Source organism: Aotus nancymaae, unplaced genomic scaffold, assembly GCF_030222135.1.
Source record: "Aotus nancymaae isolate 86718 unplaced genomic scaffold, 86718_ANA_hifiasm-v0.15.2.pri h1tg000022l_1, whole genome shotgun sequence".
Classification (NCBI taxonomy): Eukaryota; Metazoa; Chordata; class Mammalia; order Primates; family Aotidae; genus Aotus; species Aotus nancymaae.
The window spans coordinates 48,281,088-48,308,150 of NW_026988435.1; the positions used below are offsets into that span (position 1 = coordinate 48,281,088).

A 27,063-nucleotide genomic window follows, 5' to 3' on the forward strand; every position below is an offset into this window, starting at 1 on the left:
CCCCGGGCTCTGCCCCTGCCGATGCAGGGCCTCTTTCCCCTGCTCAGGCCTCCCGTGCTTCCCTGAGGGGAGGGGTCCCTTGATTCCTGTTGCTCATTAAAGTTTCATTGTAAAGGAGACGTTGAGAAGGGTTTACTGTTCAGTGGTGGTTCGCCAGTCCGGGGACAAAGGCGTGTGTTTGTGTCAGTTGTCATCAGACCTGCGGCCCCAGGCCCCCCGGCCGCAGGGCTCTAATCGGTTGCTGGGGTTTCTCTGATTTCGCCCTAGAGTGGTGCCAGGATCAACATCTCAGAGGGAAACTGCCCAGAGAGGATCGTGACCATCACAGGCCCGACAGACGCCATCTTCAAGGCCTTTGCCATGATTGCGTACAAGTTTGAGGAGGTAACCTGCACCCCCAGAAACCTCCACAGCCCGGCAGGGTCTGGCCTGGTCTCAGCCGGCTCCCCGGGTCCTTCTTCCCTGCACTTGGACTAGGGGATCACCCAGGTGGCCCCATAACTACAGTCACCTCCTTTGTCTCCCAGGGCCTCTCCCCAGCTCTGGTTCACCCGGTCAGGGGCCAGTGTCCCTCCGTCCTTCTGAAGCCACCTACTCCCAGCTCGTGCGCCTTGAGTCCACCTCCCTCAGCTTCCTCAGACCCTTCCCCCGGGGCACACAGCCGTGGCCGACCCTCCGGCCACACCAACATCCCAGCCCCCAGCTGGCTCTGCCACGTGGCTCTCGACAAAGCCCTGGCTGGCACAACCCTGGTCCTGGGAAAGCTGATGTAGCGTGGCTTAGACGGTGAAGGTGCTGTATTAGTGTGTGTGTGTGTGTGTGTGTGTGTGCGCGCGCGCACATGCGCGCGCAGCGCTTCTGTGTATTCTGCCATTGAGTTACATTTTAATGTCTTTATGTGTTTCTAGTTTTCTTGAAATTGCTGGAAGTTAGTTAGAGATGCATTTAGTGTCTCTGAGGGGTTACCATTAAGTAGTGAGGGGCACTTTGTGGAAATAAAGACCCCTCCAAGAAAGAGAATGATCAGAGGTTGTTTATGATTCGGCACCATCTTCTGTGCTTGGCAGAGACTCAAAGGCAGGCGAGGAGGGGGAGCTTCGGAGCGGGAGAGGAGCTGCACCCCAGGGAGGCAGTGGGGGTAGAAGCGGGGCATCCCGTGTGGCTGTGGAGGAGTGTGTGGGGCCTTTCCAGTGGGTCCTGAGTTGGAACTGGGGTGCATATGAGGGAAGCTGATTGTTCCGGGCCAAGTGTAGCGGAGGCTACGGCCTGGCCTCCAGGGCTGGGCACTGCAGACATTGGGGCCAGTGTCCCCTATCATAGGTGGCCTGGCCTCCAGGGCTGGACACTGCAGACGTTGGGGCCAGTGTCCCCTATCATAGGTGGCCTGGCCTCCAGGGCTGGACACTGTGGACGTTGGGGCCAGTGTCCCCTATCATAGGTGGCCTGGCCTCCAGGGCTGGACGCTGCGGACGTTGGGGCCAGTGTCCCCTATCATAGGTGGCCTGGCCTCCAGGGCTGGACACTGTGGACGTTGGGGCCAGTGTCCCCTATCATAGGTGGCCTGGCCTCCAGGGCTGGACGCTGCGGATGTGGGGCCAGTGTCCCCTATTATAGGCGGCCTGGCCCAGTGTCCCCTACCATAGGCGGCCTGGCCACTGTCTATAGGTCATTTCTTAGTTTCCCCTTTTAGCTACTCTCTTGTTTGCAAGAGGATAGCCAGTTCAGGAAAGGCTAGAGAGCCAGGTCACGCCGCTCGGGGATGGTTCAGTTGCCCTCTTGGTCAGCTGCGCTGCGGGGTCCTCTGGATCTTTCTGCTGCTGAGTCATCCTGGCCGTCGTCTGACGGGAGACTGATGGAATGTGGCAGGCCAGCATCGTACACCATAGCAGAAACAGGAACAACCCGGTCCCCAGACTGTGGTAAAACTGGGGGCGCCGTTACCGAGCCCTCGGCAAGAGGACACAGCCCATGGCCATGAGGGCCATCCTCAGAGAGCCTCGTAGCATCTCCTTGGGGTGCTGGGCAGCCGGCTCCTGGGACTTCACTCTGCAAGAAACATGTGCAGTGGCACAAACACCAGAGTGGCTGGCCAAGAAGAAACCCAGAGAAACGGAGTCACGCACCACTGCTTGTGCCAACACGCCCCCCACCCAGGGCAGGTGGTGTCCCGAGTACCTTCTGCCAGAGTTGGCAGTGGGTTTCTGACCGTAGTTTCTGCCCGTGCGATGCCCACTGTGGGGAGCACTCAGTTGTCCCTTGCAGAGTACAGAAATAATCACGGGTGATCTCGTGTTCGGACTCAGATTTGAGTCAGAATTTCCAGCCGGGGACATTGATAGAGTTAGGATCCTTACCTACAGAGAAGTCTCCAAAGCTATTCCTAAGTGTCTGAGGTATTCGTCTGAGGCCAGCAGGGCCTGGTGACTGGCCCTAAGGAAGCAGTGTCTGGTGGAGGGCTGTCACTCAGCTGGAGAGGTTGGAACCGCGGCCTGTGCCCGACAGCTGCCGCTGGGACCTGTGTTAGTTTCTTCCACGTGGCTGGTGTTTCATGGCCTGTTGCTCCGTGCAGGTTGCTGAACTTATGCTTAGAATGACCTGGGACTGAGCAGTCGACTTTAATAACTGCTTGTTTCTCTAGGAGACAGGGATGCTAGGAAAGTCACAGGCGATTTGTGTAGAGTTGTCCACGTGGACGCAAGCAGAGACCACTGGCTGTGATTCCCTAGGGTCCCATTCGATGAAACCGGCACATCTAGAGATTCTTAGTCCTGGGTCCCGGGGGCGGGCGGTGTGTCCAGTCGTCAGCGAGAGTGAGGGCAGTGGTCACTGTTTGGGATGATCTGAGAATGACGTTAGAATGAATGTGTGCTAACCTAACAATTATCACCAAATGAAAAGAAAATAGAGAAGGGACCATCTCCAGAGGTGGACGACAAGCAGGGGTCTGTGGAGAGCGAGAGGCAGGAAGATTATCTGTAAGCAGATGAAAAGTGAAACAAAGCCGACAGAGGTCTTGTTAGGACATCGTAGCAGAAGCCACCCTTATCCAAGGTCATCGGCTCGCAGGAAGGTCCCGGGTCAGCCGCTGCTTCTGAAGAATGACTGCGTCTGGAAGGTCTCGAGAAACCTCAGTTTGGGGTCCCCTGTTGGAGTAGTTTGCTCATCGTGTGGAATTTTCGGTCGCCGCTTTGGCTGTGAAATGTGAAACCAAGGACCGACTCCTGGAGTTTCACTGCTGGATTTGTTAGCAATACCCGGTAAGGCCCCTTTCAGTGAGGTAAGAGAAGGAGACTCTGATGTCTCCTCCGATAGACAGCGTCTCCTGGTTGCAGGTCATGAGCAGGGTGTTTGGGAAGATGTCGTGGGAAGCAGCCGTGACCTGCTGGTGATAGGCAGGCCGTGAGGAGCCCCTCGCAGTCATTCGCCATCCCTGCCTGCAGCAGGACGCGGTCTAGCATCAGGAGTCCCGGAGGCACGGGCCCCAGTCACCAGTCCGTGGAGGGGCAGCTGAGGTGTCTCCGAGGGAGCAGACTGTGGCCGAGGAAGCTCGGGGGTTCTGAGGGTTCTGGTCTTTGGTCCTTCAGTTTTTCCAGAAGCTTGTGGGTGCTCAGCACAGTGTTGTTCCTGAGTGAGGGGTAACCACTCACAGAGCTCTGTCAAAATGGCTTTTGTAAAATGTGGTCCTCAGTCACTTAATGTAAAAGTCGGTGTGCTTCAGGTTGGAAATACAACATCAAGGAATTTTTTAGTAACTTTAAGGACTGTAGCTTTTAAACAAGGAAATGCTTCAACCCATCCTGAAAACAGATGCACAATAGCTAAGGCACTTCCAGTCCCAGGGTGGGCGCGAGGCATTCCGAGGGCCCCTGTGGCGTCGCTCTGGAGCCATGCCTCGCCTTCACGCCATGTCAGGCTTGTGCTGTTGACAGACACCTGGCCTTCAAATAACCTCGACAGTCTGTGAAGTCTCCCACCAGTGTTGACTGGAGATATTAATCAGCTTGTCTACGGCATGATGAGCAGCTTCATGGACTGACTTAGCGAATACACATGTGAAGTCGTGTGGCCACGGCCAGCCATCTTGAGAGCACCAAAGAAGACCAAGTGAAGGGCACAACCAGGGTTTTCAGAATTTCTCCATCCTTTGTTTTCAAAATCAGGGGCGAAGTGTTGAAATCTCACAGTGGCCTCTCTCCTGGCCTCCAGAGATCCAGCCTTTGAGGCTTAGCTGGAGTCGAACCGTGGCTAACGCACTGGTGGGCGCAACGATCCCCCAGAGCGTCTCCTCAACATCCGCAGCTCCATCCGCACCAGCCTCGCCCCTGCGGCCGCCAGCTCTCTAGGAAGAAGTGTGCCTGAGAAGTCCTCGGCCCCGGCCCGTGGAGGGTGCGCTTCCAGCAGAGCTAAAAGCCCGTTTCCAGAGCAGCCACCACATGGGCCCGTGGCTAGTTGACAAGCACTGGCAAGAGTGATGACTCCGTGGGTGACACCTCCCCCTGGGCACCGAGGGACTGTCCAAACCCCAGCACAACCAGTGCCTGAGGAGTATCTCAGTTTATAGTGTCACTACTCAGCTGTTTCCTTTATATGTAATCATACCTTAGTTTATAGAATCAGTGCCTGAAGTATAACTCACTGCTTGCTATATCTAGCTTATATAATCATATAATACCTATATCTAGCATACTTAGTTCCATATAATCTTTCTATATGATCATACGGGTGTTGTAGTCGGAGCTGCACTGACACATTTACTGCTGCTTTATGGAATCCTTCCATATAACCATATGGTAGTTTGTAGTAGGAGGAATGCCTAGAGCAGTCACAGAACAGAAGCCGTACATGGGAAAACAGCCAGACCAGGACGAGAACCAAAGACCCAGGCGGCGGCGTCCCTGCCTGAAAGGGCACACGCTGTATGGCAGGCTTGGAGCAGGAGCCGCTCCTCCTGATAAAGGAGTTGTAGCACCTTGCGTCCAGTTCCTGTGGAAAGTCGGCCTCAGGCCTGAGATCCTGGAAGTAACCGAGGGAGAAGAACCCCTCTGCTGTGGCCAGTCACGGCGGCTGTACACCCTGTCAGTCTTTTCTCCCTTCTGTGCTGGCTCAAAGAATCCTCCCATAAATATCTTAAGAGAAGAGCACAAGTCTGTCAGCTCCCACTGCATTGGCTTAGAGTATCCTTCTGTTAGAAATCCTTTGAAGTCTCCAGCCCCCAGATAAGAAGTGTTGCGCACGACACCTGTTGCACACAGCCCACCTCCTTGCCTCGGTGACCTAATGGGGGTGCACTGCTTTTCTGCACACGACCCTCCACTACTGCACACGGCATGGCATGGACCCCTACTGCACACGGCCCACCTCCTTGCCTCAGTGACCTAACGGGGGCGGACGCCTTTTCTGCACACGACCCTCTACTACTGCGCACGGCACAGGCCCCTACTGTGCACAGCCCCCCTCTCTGCCCAGGTGACATAATGGGGTGGCCCCCTCGCTTGTGACTCACGTGATTATGTGTGCCCTAGATGGTGGCCTCACTCACGACCCTTCTCCTTGCTTGTACCTAATAAGTACAGATGCTTCTGGGCATTTGGGGCCCCTGCTGATCTCCACTCACAGGTTGTGTGGCCCCCATGAGTTCGGATCTCTTCAGTGTCCTGTCTCTTTACTTCTCGGATCCTGCACTACAGCACAGCATAAGGGACACCCCACGACGCTGTGAGGCCCTGCAGCCCTACAGAGTCCTGCATGGAACATACTTTATCCCCCACAGGGGACTACGTGACGAAGGAGCCAGGTTAGCGGCCGCACACTGTCCTGGTCTCCTTGGGCTGCCATTGCAAAATGCCACAACTGGGCGGCTTACACAGCAGACACCGGTTCTGTCACATCGAGGAGGCTGGAAGTCTCGGCTCAGGGTGCCATGAGGGCCGATTCCTCAGGGGCCTCTCTCTTTGGCTTGCAGATACCGTCTTCTCCCTGTGTCCTCACAGGGTCGTCCCTCTGTGTGCGTCAGTGTCCTCATCCCCTCTTCTAAGGACACCAGGCAGATGAGATTAGCATCCACCGTAGTGACCCCATTTTACATTCATTACCTCCATAAAGCCCCATCTCTAAACACAGTCACATGGGGGGTCAGGGCTTCGGTGTAGACACAGTCACACGGGGGGTCAGGGCTTCAGTGTAGACACAGTCACACGGGGGGTCAGGGCTTCAGTGTAGACACAGTCACACGGGGGGTCAGGGCTTCAGTGTAGACACAGTCACACGGGGGGTCAGGGCTTCGGTGTAGACACAGTAACACGGGGGGTCAGGGCTTCAGTGTAGACACAGTCACACGGGGGGTCAGGGCTTCAGTGTAGACACGGTCACACGGGGGGTCAGGGCTTCAGTGTAGACACAGTCACACGGGGGGTCAGGGCTTCAGTGTAGACACGGTCACACGGGGGGTCAGGGCTTCAGTGTAGACACAGTCACACAGGGGGTCAGGGCTTCGGTGTAGACACAGTCACACGGGGGGTCAGGGCTTCGGTGTAGACACAGTCACACGGGGGTCAGGGCTTCGGTGTAGACACAGTCACACGGGGGGTCAGGGCTTCGGTGTAGACACACTCACACGGGGGGTCAGGGCTTCGGTGTAGACACAGTCACACAGGGGTCGGGGCTTCAGTGTAGACACAGTCACACGGGGGGTCAGGGCTTCAGTGTAGACACAGTCACACAGGGGGGTCAGAACTTCAGTGTAGACAGAGTCACACGGGGGGTCAGGGCTTCAGTGCAGACACAGTCACACGGGTCAGGGCTTCAGTGTAGACACAGTCACACAGGGGGGTCAGAACTTCAGTGTAGACAGAGTCATACAGGGGGTCAGGGCTTCAGTGTAGACACGGTCACACGAGGGGGTCAGGGCTTCAGTGTAGACACAGTCACACGGGGGGGTCAGAACTTCAGTGTAGACACAGTCACATGGGGAGTCAGGGCTTCAGTGTAGACACGGTCACACGGGGGGGTCAGAACTTCAGTGTAGACACAGTCACATGGGGAGTCAGGGCTTCAGTGTAGACATGGTCACACGGGGGGTGTTGGCTTCAGTGTAGACACGGTCACACGGGGGGTCAGGGCTTCAGTGTAGACACGGTCACATGGGGGGTCAGGGCTTCAGTGCAGACACGGTCACATGGGGGGTCAGGGCTTCAGTGTAGACACGGTCACACGGGGGGTGTCGGCTTCAGTGTAGACACAGTCACATGGGGGGTCAGGGCTTCAGTGTAGACACAGTCACACGGGGGTCAGAGCTTCAGTGCAGACACAGTCACACGGGGGTCAGGGCTTCAGTGTAGACACAGTCACACGGGGTTCAGGGCTTCAGTGTAGAGATGGTCACACGGGGGTCAGGGCTTCAGTGTAGACACAGTCACACGGGGTGTGTCAGGGCTTCAGTGTAGACACACTCACACGGGGGTCAGGGCTTCAGTGTAGACACACTCACACGGGGGGTCAGGGCTTCAGTGCAGACACGGTCACATGGGGAGTCAGGGCTTCAGTGTAGACACAGTCACATGGGGGGTCAGGGCTTCGGTGTAGACACAGTCACATGGGGAGTCAGGGCTTCGGTGCAGACACAGTCACATGGGGGTCAGGGCTTCAGTGTAGACACGGTCACACGGGGGGTGTTGGCTTCAGTGTAGACACGGTCACATGGGGAGTCAGGGCTTCAGTGTAGACACGGTCACATGGGGGGTCAGGGCTTCAGTGTAGACACGGTCACACGGGGGGTGTTGGCTTCAGTGTAGACATGGTCACATGGGGGTTCAGGGCTTCAGTGTAGACACGGTCACATGGGGGGTCAGGGCTTCAGTGTAGACATGGTCACATGGAGGGGTCAGGGCTTCAGTGTAGACACAGTCACACACGGGTCAGGGCATCAGTGTAGACACGGTCACATGGGGGGTCAGGGCTTCAGTGTAGACACGGTCACATGGAGGGGTCAGGGCTTCAGTGTAGACACGGTCACACAGGGGTCAGGGCATCAGTGTAGACACGGTCACATGGGGGGTGTCAGGGCTTCAGTGTAGACACGGTCACATGGCAGGGGTCAGGGCTTCAGTGTAGACACAGTCACACGGGGGGTGTCAGGGCTTCAGTGTAGACACAGTCACATGGAGGGGTCAGGGCTTCAGTGTAGACACGGTCACACGGGGTTCAGGGCTTCAGTGTAGACACGGTCACATGGGGGGTGTCAGGGCTTCAGTGTAGACACGGTCACATGGCAGGGGTCAGGGCTTCAGTGTAGACACGGTCACACGGGGGGTGTCAGGGCTTCAGTGTAGACACGGTCACACGGAGGGTGTCAGGGCTTCAGTGTAGACACAGTCACACGGAGGGTGTCAGGGCTTCAGTGTAGACACGGTCACATGGAGGGGTCAGGGCTTCAGTGTAGACACGGTCACATGGGTGTCAGGGCTTCAGTGTAGACACGGTCACATGGAGGGGTCAGGGCTTCAGTGACCCCCAGGGCATGACTGTCCAGGTTCACTGTTCCTCCCCAGTGAGGACCACACCTGCTCACTCTCCTGTCTAGCGGCGTGTGGAGGAGGCAGCGCAAACAGCCGCCGCCAGGAAGCGAGTGGCTTTGGAAGAATTGACAGCGACATTGTTTTGGTTCAGTACGCCCAGGAAGTGAGGGGTCATGATTTTACTGGTGGCCCTCAGGTCTTCAGCAGATCAATATCTTTGTCCGTTTGGTATCTGAACTGGCAGGACAGGCGTGTCACAGGGGCTGGAGTTGGGCCAGGAAGGCCTTTGGGCAGGGGTCATAGGGGCTGCGGTGAGGCTGGGAACGCCTTTGGTAGGGACTGCAGTTTAAGCCTCTTTTTGCATTTGGGATCGCGGGATTATGGAGAATTTCAGGTCATGTTTTGGTGGAACCTCTCAGAGCCTGTAGTGGCTCTGCCCCAGTCGTTTGCCTGTGTTAGTGGGATTGCATCAGGTGCAGCGTCAAGCCCTTGTCCGGAATCTGCGTCATGCTGCCCAGAGCCCACACAGCTTGCCGGCGGCCAGAGGAGGCCTCCGGGAGCTCAGGAAGCCGTGTCTCTGATGTGCATTTAAGCTGCCATTCCAATTCCAAACCAAGTCTCTGCCTACTAAATTTTCAGGGGTGGAGTCACAGAGCAGGAATGAATGATTTTCAGTCAAGGACCCAAGGGTTCAGTGCTGGGAAACAGGGAGAGAAAACACGGCGGGTTATTGGAAACGCCTCCCACAGTGTGGTGTATCTAAACTCAGGAGGAGGATGACAGGAGACCCTTCTGCAGGTCGAACGCAGGAAGAGCCGACCATAGCCGCCAGGAGGGTGAGGAAGACCACCTGCATCCAGCGTCAGTCACCCTGAGGGCTGAAGGCCAGGCAGGATGCCGGCTGCCCTTTCCTTCCTCAGGCACTCTCACTGGCCTGGAATGACGAGTCTTTCTGTGTCTCGGTTGTTCTTTCTGGGGATGGGATCATCTTTTCTCCAGAATCCTTTCTGAATGCGGCAGCTATTACATAAGCGTCCTTGTCGGGAGCTGCGGCTGCTGAGGGGCACCTAGCTCTCGGGTCCGCAGGGACCCTGGCTCACTTTTGTTCCAGGCCTTTTGCAGTGTGTTCTGCCGCTGGCTGCCGTTCAGCAGAAGGGCTATTCCCAGCCCCGTTTCTGCTTTCGAGTGAGTTTCACTCCGTTGACCTACTGTGACAAAAGGGCTGCTCTTACACCAGGCCTTGCACACCCCGAGGCGTAGACAGTCGAGGTTGTTGGAAGGGACTTTCTACTCTGTCCCCAAATCTCCAGTTGTTTCATCTTATGGCCGTGTTTGTGATTACTCTAATCACCCCCTACTGGAGAGGTTTCAGGGCTGTGTCTGTGACTGTTCTAATCAATTCCTACTGGAGATATTTTAGGGCTGCGTCTGTGACTGTTCTAATCACTGCTACTGGAGATGTTTCAGGGCTGTGTCTGTGACTGTTCTAATCAATTCCTACTGGAGATGTTTCAGGGCTGCGTCTGTGACTGTTCTAATCAGTTCCTACTGGAGATGTTTCAGGGCTGTGTCTGTGACTGTTCTAATCAATTCCTACTGGAGATGTTTCAGGGCTGTGTCTGTGACTGTTCTAATCACTCCTACTAGAGATGTTTCAGGGCTGTGTCTGTGACTGTTCTAATCAACTCCTACTGGAGATGTTTCAGGGCTGTGTCTGTGACTGTTCTAATCAACTCCTACTGGAGATGTTTCAGGGCTGCGTCTGTGACTGTTCTAATCAGTTCCTACTGGAGATGTTTCAGGGCTGTGTCTGTGACTGTTCTAATCAATTCCTACTGGAGATGTTTCAGGGCTGTGTCTGTGACTGTTCTAATCAATTCCTACTGGAGATGTTTCAGGGCTGTGTCTGTCACTGTTCTAATCACTCCTACTAGAGATGTTTCAGGGCTGCGTCTGTGACTGTTCTAATCAATTCCTACTGGAGATGTTTCAGAGCTGCGTCTGTGACTGTTCTAATCAATTCCTACTGGAGATGTTTCAGGGCTGCGTCTGTGACTGTTCTAATCAGTTCCTACTGGAGATGTTTCAGGGCTGTGTCTGTGACTGTTCTAATCAACTCCTACTGGAGATGTTTCAGGGCTGTGTCTGTGACTGTTCTAATCACTGCTACTGAGGATGTTTCAGGGCTGCGTCTGTGACTGTTCTAATCAGTTCCTACTGGAGATGTTTCAGGGCTGCGTCTGTGACTGTTCTAATCAATTCCTACTGGAGATGTTTCAGGGCTGTGTCTGTGACTGTTCTAATCAGTTCCTACTGGAGATGTTTCAGGGCTGTGTCTGTGACTGTTCTAATCAACTCCTACTGGAGATGTTTCAGGGCTGCGTCTGTGACTGTTCTAATCAGTTCCTACTGGAGATGTTTCAGGGCTGTGTCTGTGACTGTTCTAATCAATTCCTACTGGAGATATTTTAGGGCTGCGTCTGTGACTGTTCTAATCACTGCTACTGGAGATGTTTCAGGGCTGTGTCTGTGACTGTTCTAATCAATTCCTACTGGAGATGTTTCAGGGCTGTGTCTGTGACTGTTCTAATCAGTTCCTACTGGAGATGTTTCAGGGCTGTGTCTGTGACTGTTCTAATCAACTCCTACTGGAGATGTTTCAGGGCTGCGTCTGTGACTGTTCTAATCAGTTCCTACTGGAGATGTTTCAGGGCTGTGTCTGTGACTGTTCTAATCAATTCCTACTGGAGATGTTTCAGGGCTGTGTCTGTGACTGTTCTAATCAGTTCCTACTGGAGATGTTTCAGGGCTGTGTCTGTGACTGTTCTAATCAACTCCTACTGGAGATGTTTCAGGGCTGCGTCTGTGACTGTTCTAATCAGTTCCTACTGGAGATGTTTCAGGGCTGTGTCTGTGACTGTTCTAATCAATTCCTACTGGAGATATTTTAGGGCTGCGTCTGTGACTGTTCTAATCACTGCTACTGGAGATGTTTCAGGGCTGTGTCTGTGACTGTTCTAATCAATTCCTACTGGAGATGTTTCAGGGCTGTGTCTGTGACTGTTCTAATCAGTTCCTACTGGAGATGTTTCAGGGCTGTGTCTGTGACTGTTCTAATCAACTCCTACTGGAGATGTTTCAGGGCTGCGTCTGTGACTGTTCTAATCAGTTCCTACTGGAGATGTTTCAGGGCTGTGTCTGTGACTGTTCTAATCAATTCCTACTGGAGATGTTTCAGGGCTGTGTCTGTGACTGTTCTAATCAACTCCTACTGGAGATGTTTCAGGGCTGTGTCTGTGACTGTTCTAATCACTCCTACTAGAGATGTTTCAGGGCTGCGTCTGTGACTGTTCTAATCAATTCCTACTGGAGATGTTTCAGGGCTGTGTCTGTGACTGTTCTAATCAATTCCTACTGGAGAGGTTTCAGGGCTGCGTCTGTGACTGTTCTAATCAATTCCTACTGGAGAGGTTTTAGGGCTGCGTCTGTGACTGTTCTAATCAATTCCTACTGGAGATGTTTCAGGGCTGCGTCTGTGACTGTTCTAATCAATTCCTACTGGAGATGTTTCACGGCTGTGTCTGTGACTGTTCTAATCAATTCCTACTGGAGATGTTTCAGGGCTGCGTCTGTGACTGTTCTAATCAATTCCTACTGGAGATGTTTCAGGGCTGTGTCTGTGACTGTTCTAATCAATTCCTACTGGAGATGTTTCAGGGCTGCATCTGTGACTGTTCTAATCAGTTCCTACTGGAGATGTTTCAGAGCTGCGTCTGTGACTGTTCTAATCAATTCCTACTGGAGATGTTTCAGGCCTGCGTCTGTGACTGTTCTAATCAGTTCCTACTGGAGATGTTTCAGGGCTGCGTCTGTGACTGTTCTAATCAATTCCTACTGGAGATGTTTCAGGCCTGCGTCTGTGACTGTTCTAATCAATTCCTACTGGAGATGTTTCAGGCCTGCGTCTGTGACTGTTCTAATCAATTCCTACTGGAGATGTTTTAGGGCTGTGTCTGTGACTGTTCTAATCAGTTCCTACTGGAGATGTTTCAGGGTTGCGTCTGTGACTGTTCTAATCAGTTCCTACTGGAGATGTTTCAGGGCTGCGTCTGTGACTGTTCTAATCACTGCTACTGGAGATGTTTCAGGGCTGTGTCTGTGACTGTTCTAATCAGTTCCTACTGGAGATGTTTCAGGGCTGCGTCTGTGACTGTTCTAATCAACTCCTACTGGAGATGTTTCAGGGCTGCGTCTGTGACTGTTCTAATCAATTCCTACTGGAGATGTTTCAGGGCTGCGTCTGTGACTGTTCTAATCAATTCCTACTGGAGATGTTTCAGGCCTGCGTCTGTGACTGTTCTAATCAGTTCCTACTGGAGATGTTTCAGGGCTGCGTCTGTGACTGTTCTAATCAGTTCCTACTGGAGATGTTTCAGGGCTGTGTCTGTGACTGTTCTAATCAACTCCTACTGGAGATGTTTCAGGGCTGCGTCTGTGACTGTTCTAATCAATTCCTACTGGAGATGTTTCAGGCCTGTGTCTGTGACTGTTCTAATCAATTCCTACTGGAGATGTTTCAGGGCTGCGTCTGTGACTGTTCTAATCAATTCCTACTAGAGATGTTTCAGGGCTGTGTCTGTGACTGTTCTAATCAACTCCTACTGGAGATGTTTCAGGGCTGCGTCTGTGACTGTTCTAATCAGTTCCTACTGGAGATGTTTCAGGGCTGCATCTGTGACTGTTCTAATCAGTTCCTACTGGAGATGTTTCAGAGCTGCGTCTGTGACTGTTCTAATCAATTCCTACTGGAGATGTTTCAGGCCTGCGTCTGTGACTGTTCTAATCAGTTCCTACTGGAGATGTTTCAGGGCTGTGTCTGTGACTGTTCTAATCAATTCCTATTGGAGATGTTTCAGGGCTGCATCTGTGACTGTTCTAATCAGTTCCTACTGGAGATGTTTCAGGCCTGCGTCTGTGACTGTTCTAATCAATTCCTACTGGAGATGTTTCAGGCCTGCGTCTGTGACTGTTCTAATCAGTTCCTACTGGAGATGTTTCAGGGCTGTGTCTGTGACTGTTCTAATCAACTCCTACTGGAGATGTTTCAGGGCTGTGTCTGTGACTGTTCTAATCACTGCTACTGAGGATGTTTCAGGGCTGTGTCTGTGACTGTTCTAATCAACTCCTACTGGAGATGTTTCAGGGCTGCGTCTGTGACTGTTCTAATCAATTCCTACTGGAGATGTTTCAGGCCTGCGTCTGTGACTGTTCTAATCAATTCCTACTGGAGATGTTTCAGGGCTGCGTCTGTGACTGTTCTAATCAGTTCCTACTGGAGATGTTTCAGGGCTGCGTCTGTGACTGTTCTAATCAACTCCTACTGGAGATGTTTCAGGGCTGCGTCTGTGACTGTTCTAATCAATTCCTACTGGAGATGTTTCAGGCCTGCGTCTGTGACTGTTCTAATCAATTCCTACTGGAGATGTTTCAGGCCTGCGTCTGTGACTGTTCTAATCAATTCCTACTGGAGATGTTTCAGGCCTGCGTCTGTGACTGTTCTAATCAATTCCTACTGGAGATGTTTTAGGGCTGTGTCTGTGACTGTTCTAATCAATTCCTACTGGAGATGTTTCAGGCCTGCGTCTGTGACTGTTCTAATCAATTCCTACTGGAGAAGTTTCAGGCCTGCGTCTGTGACTGTTCTAATCAATTCCTACTGGAGATATTTTAGGGCTGCGTCTGTGACTGTTCTAATCAATTCCTACTGGAGATGTTTCAGGGCTGCCTCTGTGACTGTTCTAATCAATTCCTACTGGAGATATTTTAGGGCTGCCTCTGTGACTGTTCTAATCAATTCCTACTGGAGATGTTTCAGGGCTGCGTCTGTGACTGTTCTAATCAGTTCCTACTGGAGATGTTTCAGGGCTGCGTCTGTGACTGTTCTAATCAGTTCCTACTGGAGATGTTTCAGGCCTGCGTCTGTGACTGTTCTAATCAATTCCTACTGGAGATGTTTCAGGGCTGCGTCTGTGACTGTTCTAATCAATTCCTACTGGAGATGTTTCAGGGCTGCGTCTGTGACTGTTCTAATCAATTCCGACTAGAGATGTTTCAGGGCTGCCTCTGTGATTGTTCTAATCAGTTCCTACTGGAGATGTTTCAGGGCTGTGTCTGTGACTGTTCTAATCAATTCCTACTGGAGATGTTTCAGGGCTGCGTCTGTGACTGTTCTAATCAGTTCCTACTGGAGATGTTTCAGGGCTGCATCTGTGACTGTTCTAATCAGTTCCTACTGGAGATGTTTCAGGGCTGTGTCTGTGACTGTTCTAATCAGTTCCTACTGGAGATATTTTAGGGCTGCGTCTGTGACTGTTCTAATCAGTTCCTACTGAGGATGTTTCAGGGCTGTGTCTGTGACTGTTCTAATCAATTCCTACTGGAGATGTTTCACGGCTGCATCTGTGACTGTTCTAATCAGTTCCTACTGGAGATGTTTCAGGGCTGCGTCTGTGACTGTTCTAATCAATTCCTACTGGAGATGTTTCAGAGCTGCGTCTGTGACTGTTCTAATCAATTCCTACTGGAGATGTTTCAGGGCTGCGTCTGTGACTGTTCTAATCAGTTCCTACTGGAGATGTTTCAGGGCTGTGTCTGTGACTGTTCTAATCAACTCCTACTGGAGATGTTTCAGGGCTGTGTCTGTGACTGTTCTAATCACTGCTACTGAGGATGTTTCAGGGCTGCGTCTGTGACTGTTCTAATCAGTTCCTACTGGAGATGTTTCAGGGCTGCGTCTGTGACTGTTCTAATCAATTCCTACTGGAGATGTTTCAGGGCTGTGTCTGTGACTGTTCTAATCAGTTCCTACTGGAGATGTTTCAGGGCTGTGTCTGTGACTGTTCTAATCAACTCCTACTGGAGATGTTTCAGGGCTGCGTCTGTGACTGTTCTAATCAGTTCCTACTGGAGATGTTTCAGGGCTGTGTCTGTGACTGTTCTAATCAATTCCTACTGGAGATATTTTAGGGCTGCGTCTGTGACTGTTCTAATCACTGCTACTGGAGATGTTTCAGGGCTGTGTCTGTGACTGTTCTAATCAATTCCTACTGGAGATGTTTCAGGGCTGTGTCTGTGACTGTTCTAATCAGTTCCTACTGGAGATGTTTCAGGGCTGTGTCTGTGACTGTTCTAATCAACTCCTACTGGAGATGTTTCAGGGCTGCGTCTGTGACTGTTCTAATCAGTTCCTACTGGAGATGTTTCAGGGCTGTGTCTGTGACTGTTCTAATCAATTCCTACTGGAGATGTTTCAGGGCTGTGTCTGTGACTGTTCTAATCAGTTCCTACTGGAGATGTTTCAGGGCTGTGTCTGTGACTGTTCTAATCAACTCCTACTGGAGATGTTTCAGGGCTGCGTCTGTGACTGTTCTAATCAGTTCCTACTGGAGATGTTTCAGGGCTGTGTCTGTGACTGTTCTAATCAATTCCTACTGGAGATATTTTAGGGCTGCGTCTGTGACTGTTCTAATCACTGCTACTGGAGATGTTTCAGGGCTGTGTCTGTGACTGTTCTAATCAATTCCTACTGGAGATGTTTCAGGGCTGTGTCTGTGACTGTTCTAATCAGTTCCTACTGGAGATGTTTCAGGGCTGTGTCTGTGACTGTTCTAATCAACTCCTACTGGAGATGTTTCAGGGCTGCGTCTGTGACTGTTCTAATCAGTTCCTACTGGAGATGTTTCAGGGCTGTGTCTGTGACTGTTCTAATCAATTCCTACTGGAGATGTTTCAGGGCTGTGTCTGTGACTGTTCTAATCAACTCCTACTGGAGATGTTTCAGGGCTGTGTCTGTGACTGTTCTAATCACTCCTACTAGAGATGTTTCAGGGCTGCGTCTGTGACTGTTCTAATCAATTCCTACTGGAGATGTTTCAGGGCTGTGTCTGTGACTGTTCTAATCAATTCCTACTGGAGAGGTTTCAGGGCTGCGTCTGTGACTGTTCTAATCAATTCCTACTGGAGAGGTTTTAGGGCTGCGTCTGTGACTGTTCTAATCAATTCCTACTGGAGATGTTTCAGGGCTGCGTCTGTGACTGTTCTAATCAATTCCTACTGGAGATGTTTCACGGCTGTGTCTGTGACTGTTCTAATCAATTCCTACTGGAGATGTTTCAGGGCTGCGTCTGTGACTGTTCTAATCAATTCCTACTGGAGATGTTTCAGGGCTGTGTCTGTGACTGTTCTAATCAATTCCTACTGGAGATGTTTCAGGGCTGCATCTGTGACTGTTCTAATCAGTTCCTACTGGAGATGTTTCAGAGCTGCGTCTGTGACTGTTCTAATCAATTCCTACTGGAGATGTTTCAGGCCTGCGTCTGTGACTGTTCTAATCAGTTCCTACTGGAGATGTTTCAGGGCTGCGTCTGTGACTGTTCTAATCAATTCCTACTGGAGATGTTTCAGGCCTGCGTCTGTGACTGTTCTAATCAATTCCTACTGGAGATGTTTCAGGCCTGCGTCTGTGACTGTTCTAATCAATTCCTACTGGAGATGTTTTAGGGCTGTGTCTGTGACTGTTCTAATCAGTTCCTACTGGAGATGTTTCAGGGTTGCGTCTGTGACTGTTCTAATCAGTTCCTACTGGAGATGTTTCAGGGCTGCGTCTGTGACTGTTCTAATCACTGCTACTGGAGATGTTTCAGGGCTGTGTCTGTGACTGTTCTAATCAGTTCCTACTGGAGATGTTTCAGGGCTGCGTCTGTGACTGTTCTAATCAACTCCTACTGGAGATGTTTCAGGGCTGCGTCTGTGACTGTTCTAATCAATTCCTACTGGAGATGTTTCAGGGCTGCGTCTGTGACTGTTCTAATCAATTCCTACTGGAGATGTTTCAGGCCTGCGTCTGTGACTGTTCTAATCAGTTCCTACTGGAGATGTTTCAGGGCTGCGTCTGTGACTGTTCTAATCAGTTCCTACTGGAGATGTTTCAGGGCTGTGTCTGTGACTGTTCTAATCAACTCCTACTGGAGATGTTTCAGGGCTGCGTCTGTGACTGTTCTAATCAATTCCTACTGGAGATGTTTCAGGCCTGTGTCTGTGACTGTTCTAATCAATTCCTACTGGAGATGTTTCAGGGCTGCGTCTGTGACTGTTCTAATCAATTCCTACTGGAGATGTTTCAGGCCTGCGTCTGTGACTGTTCTAATCAATTCCTACTGGAGATGTTTTAGGGCTGTGTCTGTGACTGTTCTAATCAATTCCTACTAGAGATGTTTCAGGGCTGTGTCTGTGACTGTTCTAATCAACTCCTACTGGAGATGTTTCAGGGCTGCGTCTGTGACTGTTCTAATCAGTTCCTACTGGAGATGTTTCAGGGCTGCATCTGTGACTGTTCTAATCAGTTCCTACTGGAGATGTTTCAGAGCTGCGTCTGTGACTGTTCTAATCAATTCCTACTGGAGATGTTTCAGGCCTGCGTCTGTGACTGTTCTAATCAGTTCCTACTGGAGATGTTTCAGGGCTGTGTCTGTGACTGTTCTAATCAATTCCTATTGGAGATGTTTCAGGGCTGCATCTGTGACTGTTCTAATCAGTTCCTACTGGAGATGTTTCAGGCCTGCGTCTGTGACTGTTCTAATCAATTCCTACTGGAGATGTTTCAGGCCTGCGTCTGTGACTGTTCTAATCAGTTCCTACTGGAGATGTTTCAGGGCTGTGTCTGTGACTGTTCTAATCAACTCCTACTGGAGATGTTTCAGGGCTGCGTCTGTGACTGTTCTAATCAATTCCTACTGGAGATGTTTCAGGCCTGCGTCTGTGACTGTTCTAATCAATTCCTACTGGAGATGTTTCAGGGCTGCGTCTGTGACTGTTCTAATCAGTTCCTACTGGAGATGTTTCAGGGCTGCGTCTGTGACTGTTCTAATCAACTCCTACTGGAGATGTTTCAGGGCTGCGTCTGTGACTGTTCTAATCAATTCCTACTGGAGATGTTTCAGGCCTGCGTCTGTGACTGTTCTAATCAATTCCTACTGGAGATGTTTCAGGCCTGCGTCTGTGACTGTTCTAATCAATTCCTACTGGAGATGTTTCAGGCCTGCGTCTGTGACTGTTCTAATCAATTCCTACTGGAGATGTTTTAGGGCTGTGTCTGTGACTGTTCTAATCAATTCCTACTGGAGATGTTTCAGGCCTGCGTCTGTGACTGTTCTAATCAATTCCTACTGGAGAAGTTTCAGGCCTGCGTCTGTGACTGTTCTAATCAATTCCTACTGGAGATATTTTAGGGCTGCGTCTGTGACTGTTCTAATCAATTCCTACTGGAGATGTTTCAGGGCTGCCTCTGTGACTGTTCTAATCAATTCCTACTGGAGATATTTTAGGGCTGCCTCTGTGACTGTTCTAATCAATTCCTACTGGAGATGTTTCAGGGCTGCGTCTGTGACTGTTCTAATCAGTTCCTACTGGAGATGTTTCAGGGCTTCGTCTGTGACTGTTCTAATCAGTTCCTACTGGAGATGTTTCAGGCCTGCGTCTGTGACTGTTCTAATCAATTCCTACTGGAGATGTTTCAGGGCTGCGTCTGTGACTGTTCTAATCAATTCCTACTGGAGATGTTTCAGGGCTGCGTCTGTGACTGTTCTAATCAATTCCGACTAGAGATGTTTCAGGGCTGCCTCTGTGATTGTTCTAATCAGTTCCTACTGGAGATGTTTCAGGGCTGTGTCTGTGACTGTTCTAATCAATTCCTACTGGAGATGTTTCAGGGCTGCGTCTGTGACTGTTCTAATCAGTTCCTACTGGAGATGTTTCAGGCCTGCGTCTGTGACTGTTCTAATCAATTCCTACTGGAGATGTTTCAGGGCTGTGTCTGTGACTGTTCTAATCAGTTCCTACTGGAGATATTTTAGGGCTGCGTCTGTGACTGTTCTAATCAGTTCCTACTGAGGATGTTTCAGGGCTGTGTCTGTGACTGTTCTAATCAATTCCTACTGGAGATGTTTCACGGCTGCATCTGTGACTGTTCTAATCAGTTCCTACTGGAGATGTTTCAGGGCTGCGTCTGTGACTGTTCTAATCAATTCCTACTGGAGATGTTTCAGAGCTGCGTCTGTGACTGTTCTAATCAATTCCTACTGGAGATGTTTCAGGGCTGCGTCTGTGACTGTTCTAATCAGTTCCTACTGGAGATGTTTCAGGGCTGTGTCTGTGACTGTTCTAATCAACTCCTACTGGAGATGTTTCAGGGCTGTGTCTGTGACTGTTCTAATCACTGCTACTGAGGATGTTTCAGGGCTGCGTCTGTGACTGTTCTAATCAGTTCCTACTGGAGATGTTTCAGGGCTGCGTCTGTGACTGTTCTAATCAATTCCTACTGGAGATGTTTCAGGGCTGTGTCTGTGACTGTTCTAATCAGTTCCTACTGGAGATGTTTCAGGGCTGTGTCTGTGACTGTTCTAATCAACTCCTACTGGAGATGTTTCAGGGCTGCGTCTGTGACTGTTCTAATCAGTTCCTACTGGAGATGTTTCAGGGCTGTGTCTGTGACTGTTCTAATCAATTCCTACTGGAGATATTTTAGGGCTGCGTCTGTGACTGTTCTAATCACTGCTACTGGAGATGTTTCAGGGCTGTGTCTGTGACTGTTCTAATCAATTCCTACTGGAGATGTTTCAGGGCTGTGTCTGTGACTGTTCTAATCAGTTCCTACTGGAGATGTTTCAGGGCTGTGTCTGTGACTGTTCTAATCAACTCCTACTGGAGATGTTTCAGGGCTGCGTCTGTGACTGTTCTAATCAGTTCCTACTGGAGATGTTTCAGGGCTGTGTCTGTGACTGTTCTAATCAATTCCTACTGGAGATGTTTCAGGGCTGTGTCTGTGACTGTTCTAATCAGTTCCTACTGGAGATGTTTCAGGGCTGTGTCTGTGACTGTTCTAATCAACTCCTACTGGAGATGTTTCAGGGCTGCGTCTGTGACTGTTCTAATCAGTTCCTACTGGAGATGTTTCAGGGCTGTGTCTGTGACTGTTCTAATCAATTCCTACTGGAGATATTTTAGGGCTGCGTCTGTGACTGTTCTAATCACTGCTACTGGAGATGTTTCAGGGCTGTGTCTGTGACTGTTCTAATCAATTCCTACTGGAGATGTTTCAGGGCTGTGTCTGTGACTGTTCTAATCAGTTCCTACTGGAGATGTTTCAGGGCTGTGTCTGTGACTGTTCTAATCAACTCCTACTGGAGATGTTTCAGGGCTGCGTCTGTGACTGTTCTAATCAGTTCCTACTGGAGATGTTTCAGGGCTGTGTCTGTGACTGTTCTAATCAATTCCTACTGGAGATGTTTCAGGGCTGTGTCTGTGACTGTTCTAATCAACTCCTACTGGAGATGTTTCAGGGCTGTGTCTGTGACTGTTCTAATCACTCCTACTAGAGATGTTTCAGGGCTGCGTCTGTGACTGTTCTAATCAATTCCTACTGGAGATGTTTCAGGGCTGTGTCTGTGACTGTTCTAATCAATTCCTACTGGAGAGGTTTCAGGGCTGCGTCTGTGACTGTTCTAATCAATTCCTACTGGAGAGGTTTTAGGGCTGCGTCTGTGACTGTTCTAATCAATTCCTACTGGAGATGTTTCAGGGCTGCGTCTGTGACTGTTCTAATCAATTCCTACTGGAGATGTTTCACGGCTGTGTCTGTGACTGTTCTAATCAATTCCTACTGGAGATGTTTCAGGGCTGCGTCTGTGACTGTTCTAATCAATTCCTACTGGAGATGTTTCAGGGCTGTGTCTGTGACTGTTCTAATCAATTCCTACTGGAGATGTTTCAGGGCTGCATCTGTGACTGTTCTAATCAGTTCCTACTGGAGATGTTTCAGAGCTGCGTCTGTGACTGTTCTAATCAATTCCTACTGGAGATGTTTCAGGCCTGCGTCTGTGACTGTTCTAATCAGTTCCTACTGGAGATGTTTCAGGGCTGCGTCTGTGACTGTTCTAATCAATTCCTACTGGAGATGTTTCAGGCCTGCGTCTGTGACTGTTCTAATCAATTCCTACTGGAGATGTTTCAGGCCTGCGTCTGTGACTGTTCTAATCAATTCCTACTGGAGATGTTTTAGGGCTGTGTCTGTGACTGTTCTAATCAGTTCCTACTGGAGATGTTTCAGGGTTGCGTCTGTGACTGTTCTAATCAGTTCCTACTGGAGATGTTTCAGGGCTGCGTCTGTGACTGTTCTAATCACTGCTACTGGAGATGTTTCAGGGCTGTGTCTGTGACTGTTCTAATCAGTTCCTACTGGAGATGTTTCAGGGCTGCGTCTGTGACTGTTCTAATCAACTCCTACTGGAGATGTTTCAGGGCTGCGTCTGTGACTGTTCTAATCAATTCCTACTGGAGATGTTTCAGGGCTGCGTCTGTGACTGTTCTAATCAATTCCTACTGGAGATGTTTCAGGCCTGCGTCTGTGACTGTTCTAATCAGTTCCTACTGGAGATGTTTCAGGGCTGCGTCTGTGACTGTTCTAATCAGTTCCTACTGGAGATGTTTCAGGGCTGTGTCTGTGACTGTTCTAATCAACTCCTACTGGAGATGTTTCAGGGCTGCGTCTGTGACTGTTCTAATCAATTCCTACTGGAGATGTTTCAGGCCTGTGTCTGTGACTGTTCTAATCAATTCCTACTGGAGATGTTTCAGGGCTGCGTCTGTGACTGTTCTAATCAATTCCTACTGGAGATGTTTCAGGCCTGCGTCTGTGACTGTTCTAATCAATTCCTACTGGAGATGTTTTAGGGCTGTGTCTGTGACTGTTCTAATCAATTCCTACTAGAGATGTTTCAGGGCTGTGTCTGTGACTGTTCTAATCAACTCCTACTGGAGATGTTTCAGGGCTGCGTCTGTGACTGTTCTAATCAGTTCCTACTGGAGATGTTTCAGGGCTGCATCTGTGACTGTTCTAATCAGTTCCTACTGGAGATGTTTCAGAGCTGCGTCTGTGACTGTTCTAATCAATTCCTACTGGAGATGTTTCAGGCCTGCGTCTGTGACTGTTCTAATCAGTTCCTACTGGAGATGTTTCAGGGCTGTGTCTGTGACTGTTCTAATCAATTCCTATTGGAGATGTTTCAGGGCTGCATCTGTGACTGTTCTAATCAGTTCCTACTGGAGATGTTTCAGGCCTGCGTCTGTGACTGTTCTAATCAATTCCTACTGGAGATGTTTCAGGCCTGCGTCTGTGACTGTTCTAATCAGTTCCTACTGGAGATGTTTCAGGGCTGTGTCTGTGACTGTTCTAATCAACTCCTACTGGAGATGTTTCAGGGCTGTGTCTGTGACTGTTCTAATCACTGCTACTGAGGATGTTTCAGGGCTGTGTCTGTGACTGTTCTAATCAACTCCTACTGGAGATGTTTCAGGGCTGCGTCTGTGACTGTTCTAATCAATTCCTACTGGAGATGTTTCAGGCCTGCGTCTGTGACTGTTCTAATCAATTCCTACTGGAGATGTTTCAGGGCTGCGTCTGTGACTGTTCTAATCAGTTCCTACTGGAGATGTTTCAGGGCTGCGTCTGTGACTGTTCTAATCAACTCCTACTGGAGATGTTTCAGGGCTGCGTCTGTGACTGTTCTAATCAATTCCTACTGGAGATGTTTCAGGCCTGCGTCTGTGACTGTTCTAATCAATTCCTACTGGAGATGTTTCAGGCCTGCGTCTGTGACTGTTCTAATCAATTCCTACTGGAGATGTTTCAGGCCTGCGTCTGTGACTGTTCTAATCAATTCCTACTGGAGATGTTTTAGGGCTGTGTCTGTGACTGTTCTAATCAATTCCTACTGGAGATGTTTCAGGCCTGCGTCTGTGACTGTTCTAATCAATTCCTACTGGAGAAGTTTCAGGCCTGCGTCTGTGACTGTTCTAATCAATTCCTACTGGAGATATTTTAGGGCTGCGTCTGTGACTGTTCTAATCAATTCCTACTGGAGATGTTTCAGGGCTGCCTCTGTGACTGTTCTAATCAATTCCTACTGGAGATATTTTAGGGCTGCCTCTGTGACTGTTCTAATCAATTCCTACTGGAGATGTTTCAGGGCTGCGTCTGTGACTGTTCTAATCAGTTCCTACTGGAGATGTTTCAGGGCTGCGTCTGTGACTGTTCTAATCAGTTCCTACTGGAGATGTTTCAGGCCTGCGTCTGTGACTGTTCTAATCAATTCCTACTGGAGATGTTTCAGGGCTGCGTCTGTGACTGTTCTAATCAATTCCTACTGGAGATGTTTCAGGGCTGCGTCTGTGACTGTTCTAATCAATTCCGACTAGAGATGTTTCAGGGCTGCCTCTGTGATTGTTCTAATCAGTTCCTACTGGAGATGTTTCAGGGCTGTGTCTGTGACTGTTCTAATCAATTCCTACTGGAGATGTTTCAGGGCTGCGTCTGTGACTGTTCTAATCAGTTCCTACTGGAGATGTTTCAGGCCTGCGTCTGTGACTGTTCTAATCAATTCCTACTGGAGATGTTTCAGGGCTGTGTCTGTGACTGTTCTAATCAGTTCCTACTGGAGATATTTTAGGGCTGCGTCTGTGACTGTTCTAATCAGTTCCTACTGAGGATGTTTCAGGGCTGTGTCTGTGACTGTTCTAATCAATTCCTACTGGAGATGTTTCACGGCTGTGTCTGTGACTGTTCTAATCAGTTCCTACTGGAGATATTTTAGGGCTGCGTCTGTGACTGTTCTAATCAATTCCTACTGGAGATGTTTCAGGGCTGTGTCTGTGACTGTTCTAATCAGTTCCTACTGGAGATATTTTAGGGCTGTGTCTGTGACTGTTCTAATCAGTTCCTACTGGAGATGTTTCAGGGCTGTGTCTGTGACTGTTCTAATCACTGCTACTGGAGATATTTTAGGGCTGCGTCTGTGACTGTTCTAATCAGTTCCTACTGGAGATATTTTAGGGCTGCGTCTGTGACTGTTCTAATCAATTCCTACTGGAGATGTTTCAGGGCTGTGTCTGTGACTGTTCTAATCACTGCTACTGGAGATATTTTAGGGCTGCGTCTGTGACTGTTCTAATCAGTTCCTACTGGAGATGTTTCAGGGCTGTGTCTGTGACTGTTCTAATCACTGCTACTGGAGATATTTTAGGGCTGCGTCTGTGACTGTTCTAATCAATTCCTACTGGAGATGTTTCAGGGCTGCGTCTGTGACTGTTCTAATCAATTCCTACTGGAGATGTTTCAGGGCTGCGTCTGTGACTGTTCTAATCAATTCCTACTGGAGATGTTTTAGGGCTGCGTCTGTGACTGTTCTAATCAATTCCTACTGGAGATGTTTCAGGGCTGCGTCTGTCACTGTTCTAATCAATTCCTACTGGAGAGGTTTCAGGGCTGCGTCTGTGACTGTTCTAATCAATTCCTACTGGAGATGTTTCAGGTCTGCGTCTGTGACTGTTCTAATCACTGCTACTGGAGATGTTTTAGGGTGGCATTTAAGACTTGGCTGTTGGACCTTTTTTGATCCTTGGGTTTATTTATTGACAGAGGTCAGGTAATTCTGGGTCATGTGCACCCAAAAGAATTCTGAATTCTTCTGTTGGTCATTGCATGTCTTGTCTGGGAGGGACTCCATAAGTGTAGCTCTGAACTCAGCTTCAATCCAAGGTTTCACTTCTGGATTTGCCTATGCACCTGGCTCACGGGGGGTTGGGCTTTTCCAGGCAACTGGCATTTGGAAGTCTTAGGAGGGCTGAAAAAGACAGAGGTGGAGTTGATGGAGGAGCTGGAAGGGAAGGCCAGGCAGGGGGAGTGCTGGGCAGGGACAGTGGAAGGGCAAGGACAGAGGTCTTAGATCCTGAGAGTCTGGTTCGTTGCCAACGTCTGTCATGTTACTGACTAGCTTTAGCCAAATACTGTTCTAGGTAAGTTATTTTTAAATCAGAACTTCATTTGGAGGCCTCTTCATATCAATCAGAAAATGCTGCCCACTGGGCCTGAACAATCTTTTTATCTTTCTTTTTTAAGTTGTCTCTCAATGAACAACTTGGTTAAAGTAAAATGTTCCCCCTGGCCAGCCACTAAGGCCCAATCATCCCTGGGGAATTGATGCCACTTAGAGAGACAGGCACCAGAATTCGGGTCGCAGCAAGTCCATTCAAGAAGGAGTTTCCCTGGAAGAGGCAGGGACTGAGACATGGCCCATGAGAGCGGGTGGCAGGAAGTGGACATTTAGTGCTCAGGCCTGTGCCTCAAGTCCCCGACCTGACACCTCGACGCACAGAGCCTCTCCCCGGGCTCCAGCAGGTACAGCACCAGAGAGAACACTCAGAATGGATCAAAGTCAAGCTCTCAGCATAGAAAACAGGGGAACTCCATCCTATTTGCTTGGTAGCCTGTAGCGGTCTGTCCAGGTATATGCTGACCCCAAGCCTTGTTTCTAAGAAGAAGGCACTTTTTGTGGAGAGCAAATTATTGTCCTGTATCTTTGCTTGGGCATGATGGACCCCGAGCTGAGGGCTGTTCTGGGGGAGCTGCCCCATCACTGCCCCCGTGGCACTGTCTGCTGCGCTCTGCAACGCGCTCCGGGCCACAGCGGGACACTCCCCATGCAGCTGATGGAAGCCCTCTTCCCCGCGAGTTGCCAGCCTGAACCCAAAGCCCAGCTCCATCTCCTGGGTGTCAGGACCATGCGTCAAACACCAGGCTGCCCAGAAGGATGGGCACATGCCACCTCCACCTCAGCCTTTCCTGCCCTCACTTCTACATTAGCCGCACATCTCTTTCCCCAGGCCAGAACCCAGGAGCCACTGTCTGCCCCTGTGGCCTCAACACCCAGTCACGGCCTGTCCCCCACGTCCCTGCTCCGCCTGGCCCTGGCTATCAGCCCCAGCCCCAGCTGGTCTCCAGCCTCCATTTTCCCCTCCCCTTGAGCCAGTGTCTGCACTCCTGGCTCTGTCCACACCCCTGCCTACCAGATCTTCATGACCAAGGCCAGACCTGCCCCAACCCCATTGCGGCGCGGTGACCATCCTGCCTTGCCATCTGTGTCCAGCTCAGCAGCATCTCCTGGCCCTCCCTCGTCTGGCCTGGCCTGGCCACTGTGTCCTCGGCTATGCACGGGAGGGGCTCTGTGGGCTTCTGAGCGTGGGAAGCCAGGACGCACCCCCTGCACTCCCCCTGCTTTCTCTGCACGAGGCCTGATGTGCGGCCAACACACCTGTCTCTCCCCTTCTAGGACATCATCAACTCCATGAGCAACAGCCCTGCCACCAGCAAGCCCCCAGTGACGCTGAGGCTGGTGGTGCCCGCCAGCCAGTGTGGGTCCCTGATTGGCAAAGGAGGCTCCAAGATCAAGGAGATCAGGGAGGTAACAGGACCTTCCCAGCCTGGGTGGGTGCATAGCCTCTAGGCAGGCTAGGGGTGGCGGGCACAGGCCAGGCAGCCTTCCTGAGCCTCATGCCTGCTGTCCGCAAGCCCAGCGCTGGCCACACAGACCCCGTAGCTCAAAGCCCGAAACAAGAACACAGGACACATAGGCAAGCAGAAGTGCACTGCAGGGACCCACCC

At 50.4% G+C, this 27,063-nt stretch overlaps 1 protein-coding gene across 22 annotated transcripts in view; it reads left to right on the forward strand.

Moving 5' to 3' along the window:
• The window catches only part of PCBP3 (poly(rC) binding protein 3), a 290,673-nt gene that overhangs the window by 221,018 nt on the left and 42,592 nt on the right, over nt 1–27,063 (forward strand). For all 22 annotated transcript variants that reach the window (XM_064380239.1, XM_064380246.1, XM_064380240.1 and 19 more), the window contains 2 exons: nt 268–384; nt 26,732–26,863. In XM_064380239.1, coding sequence (XP_064236309.1) covers nt 268–384; nt 26,732–26,863 — 249 coding nt within the window. The remainder of the gene's footprint in view (nt 1–267; nt 385–26,731; nt 26,864–27,063) is intronic.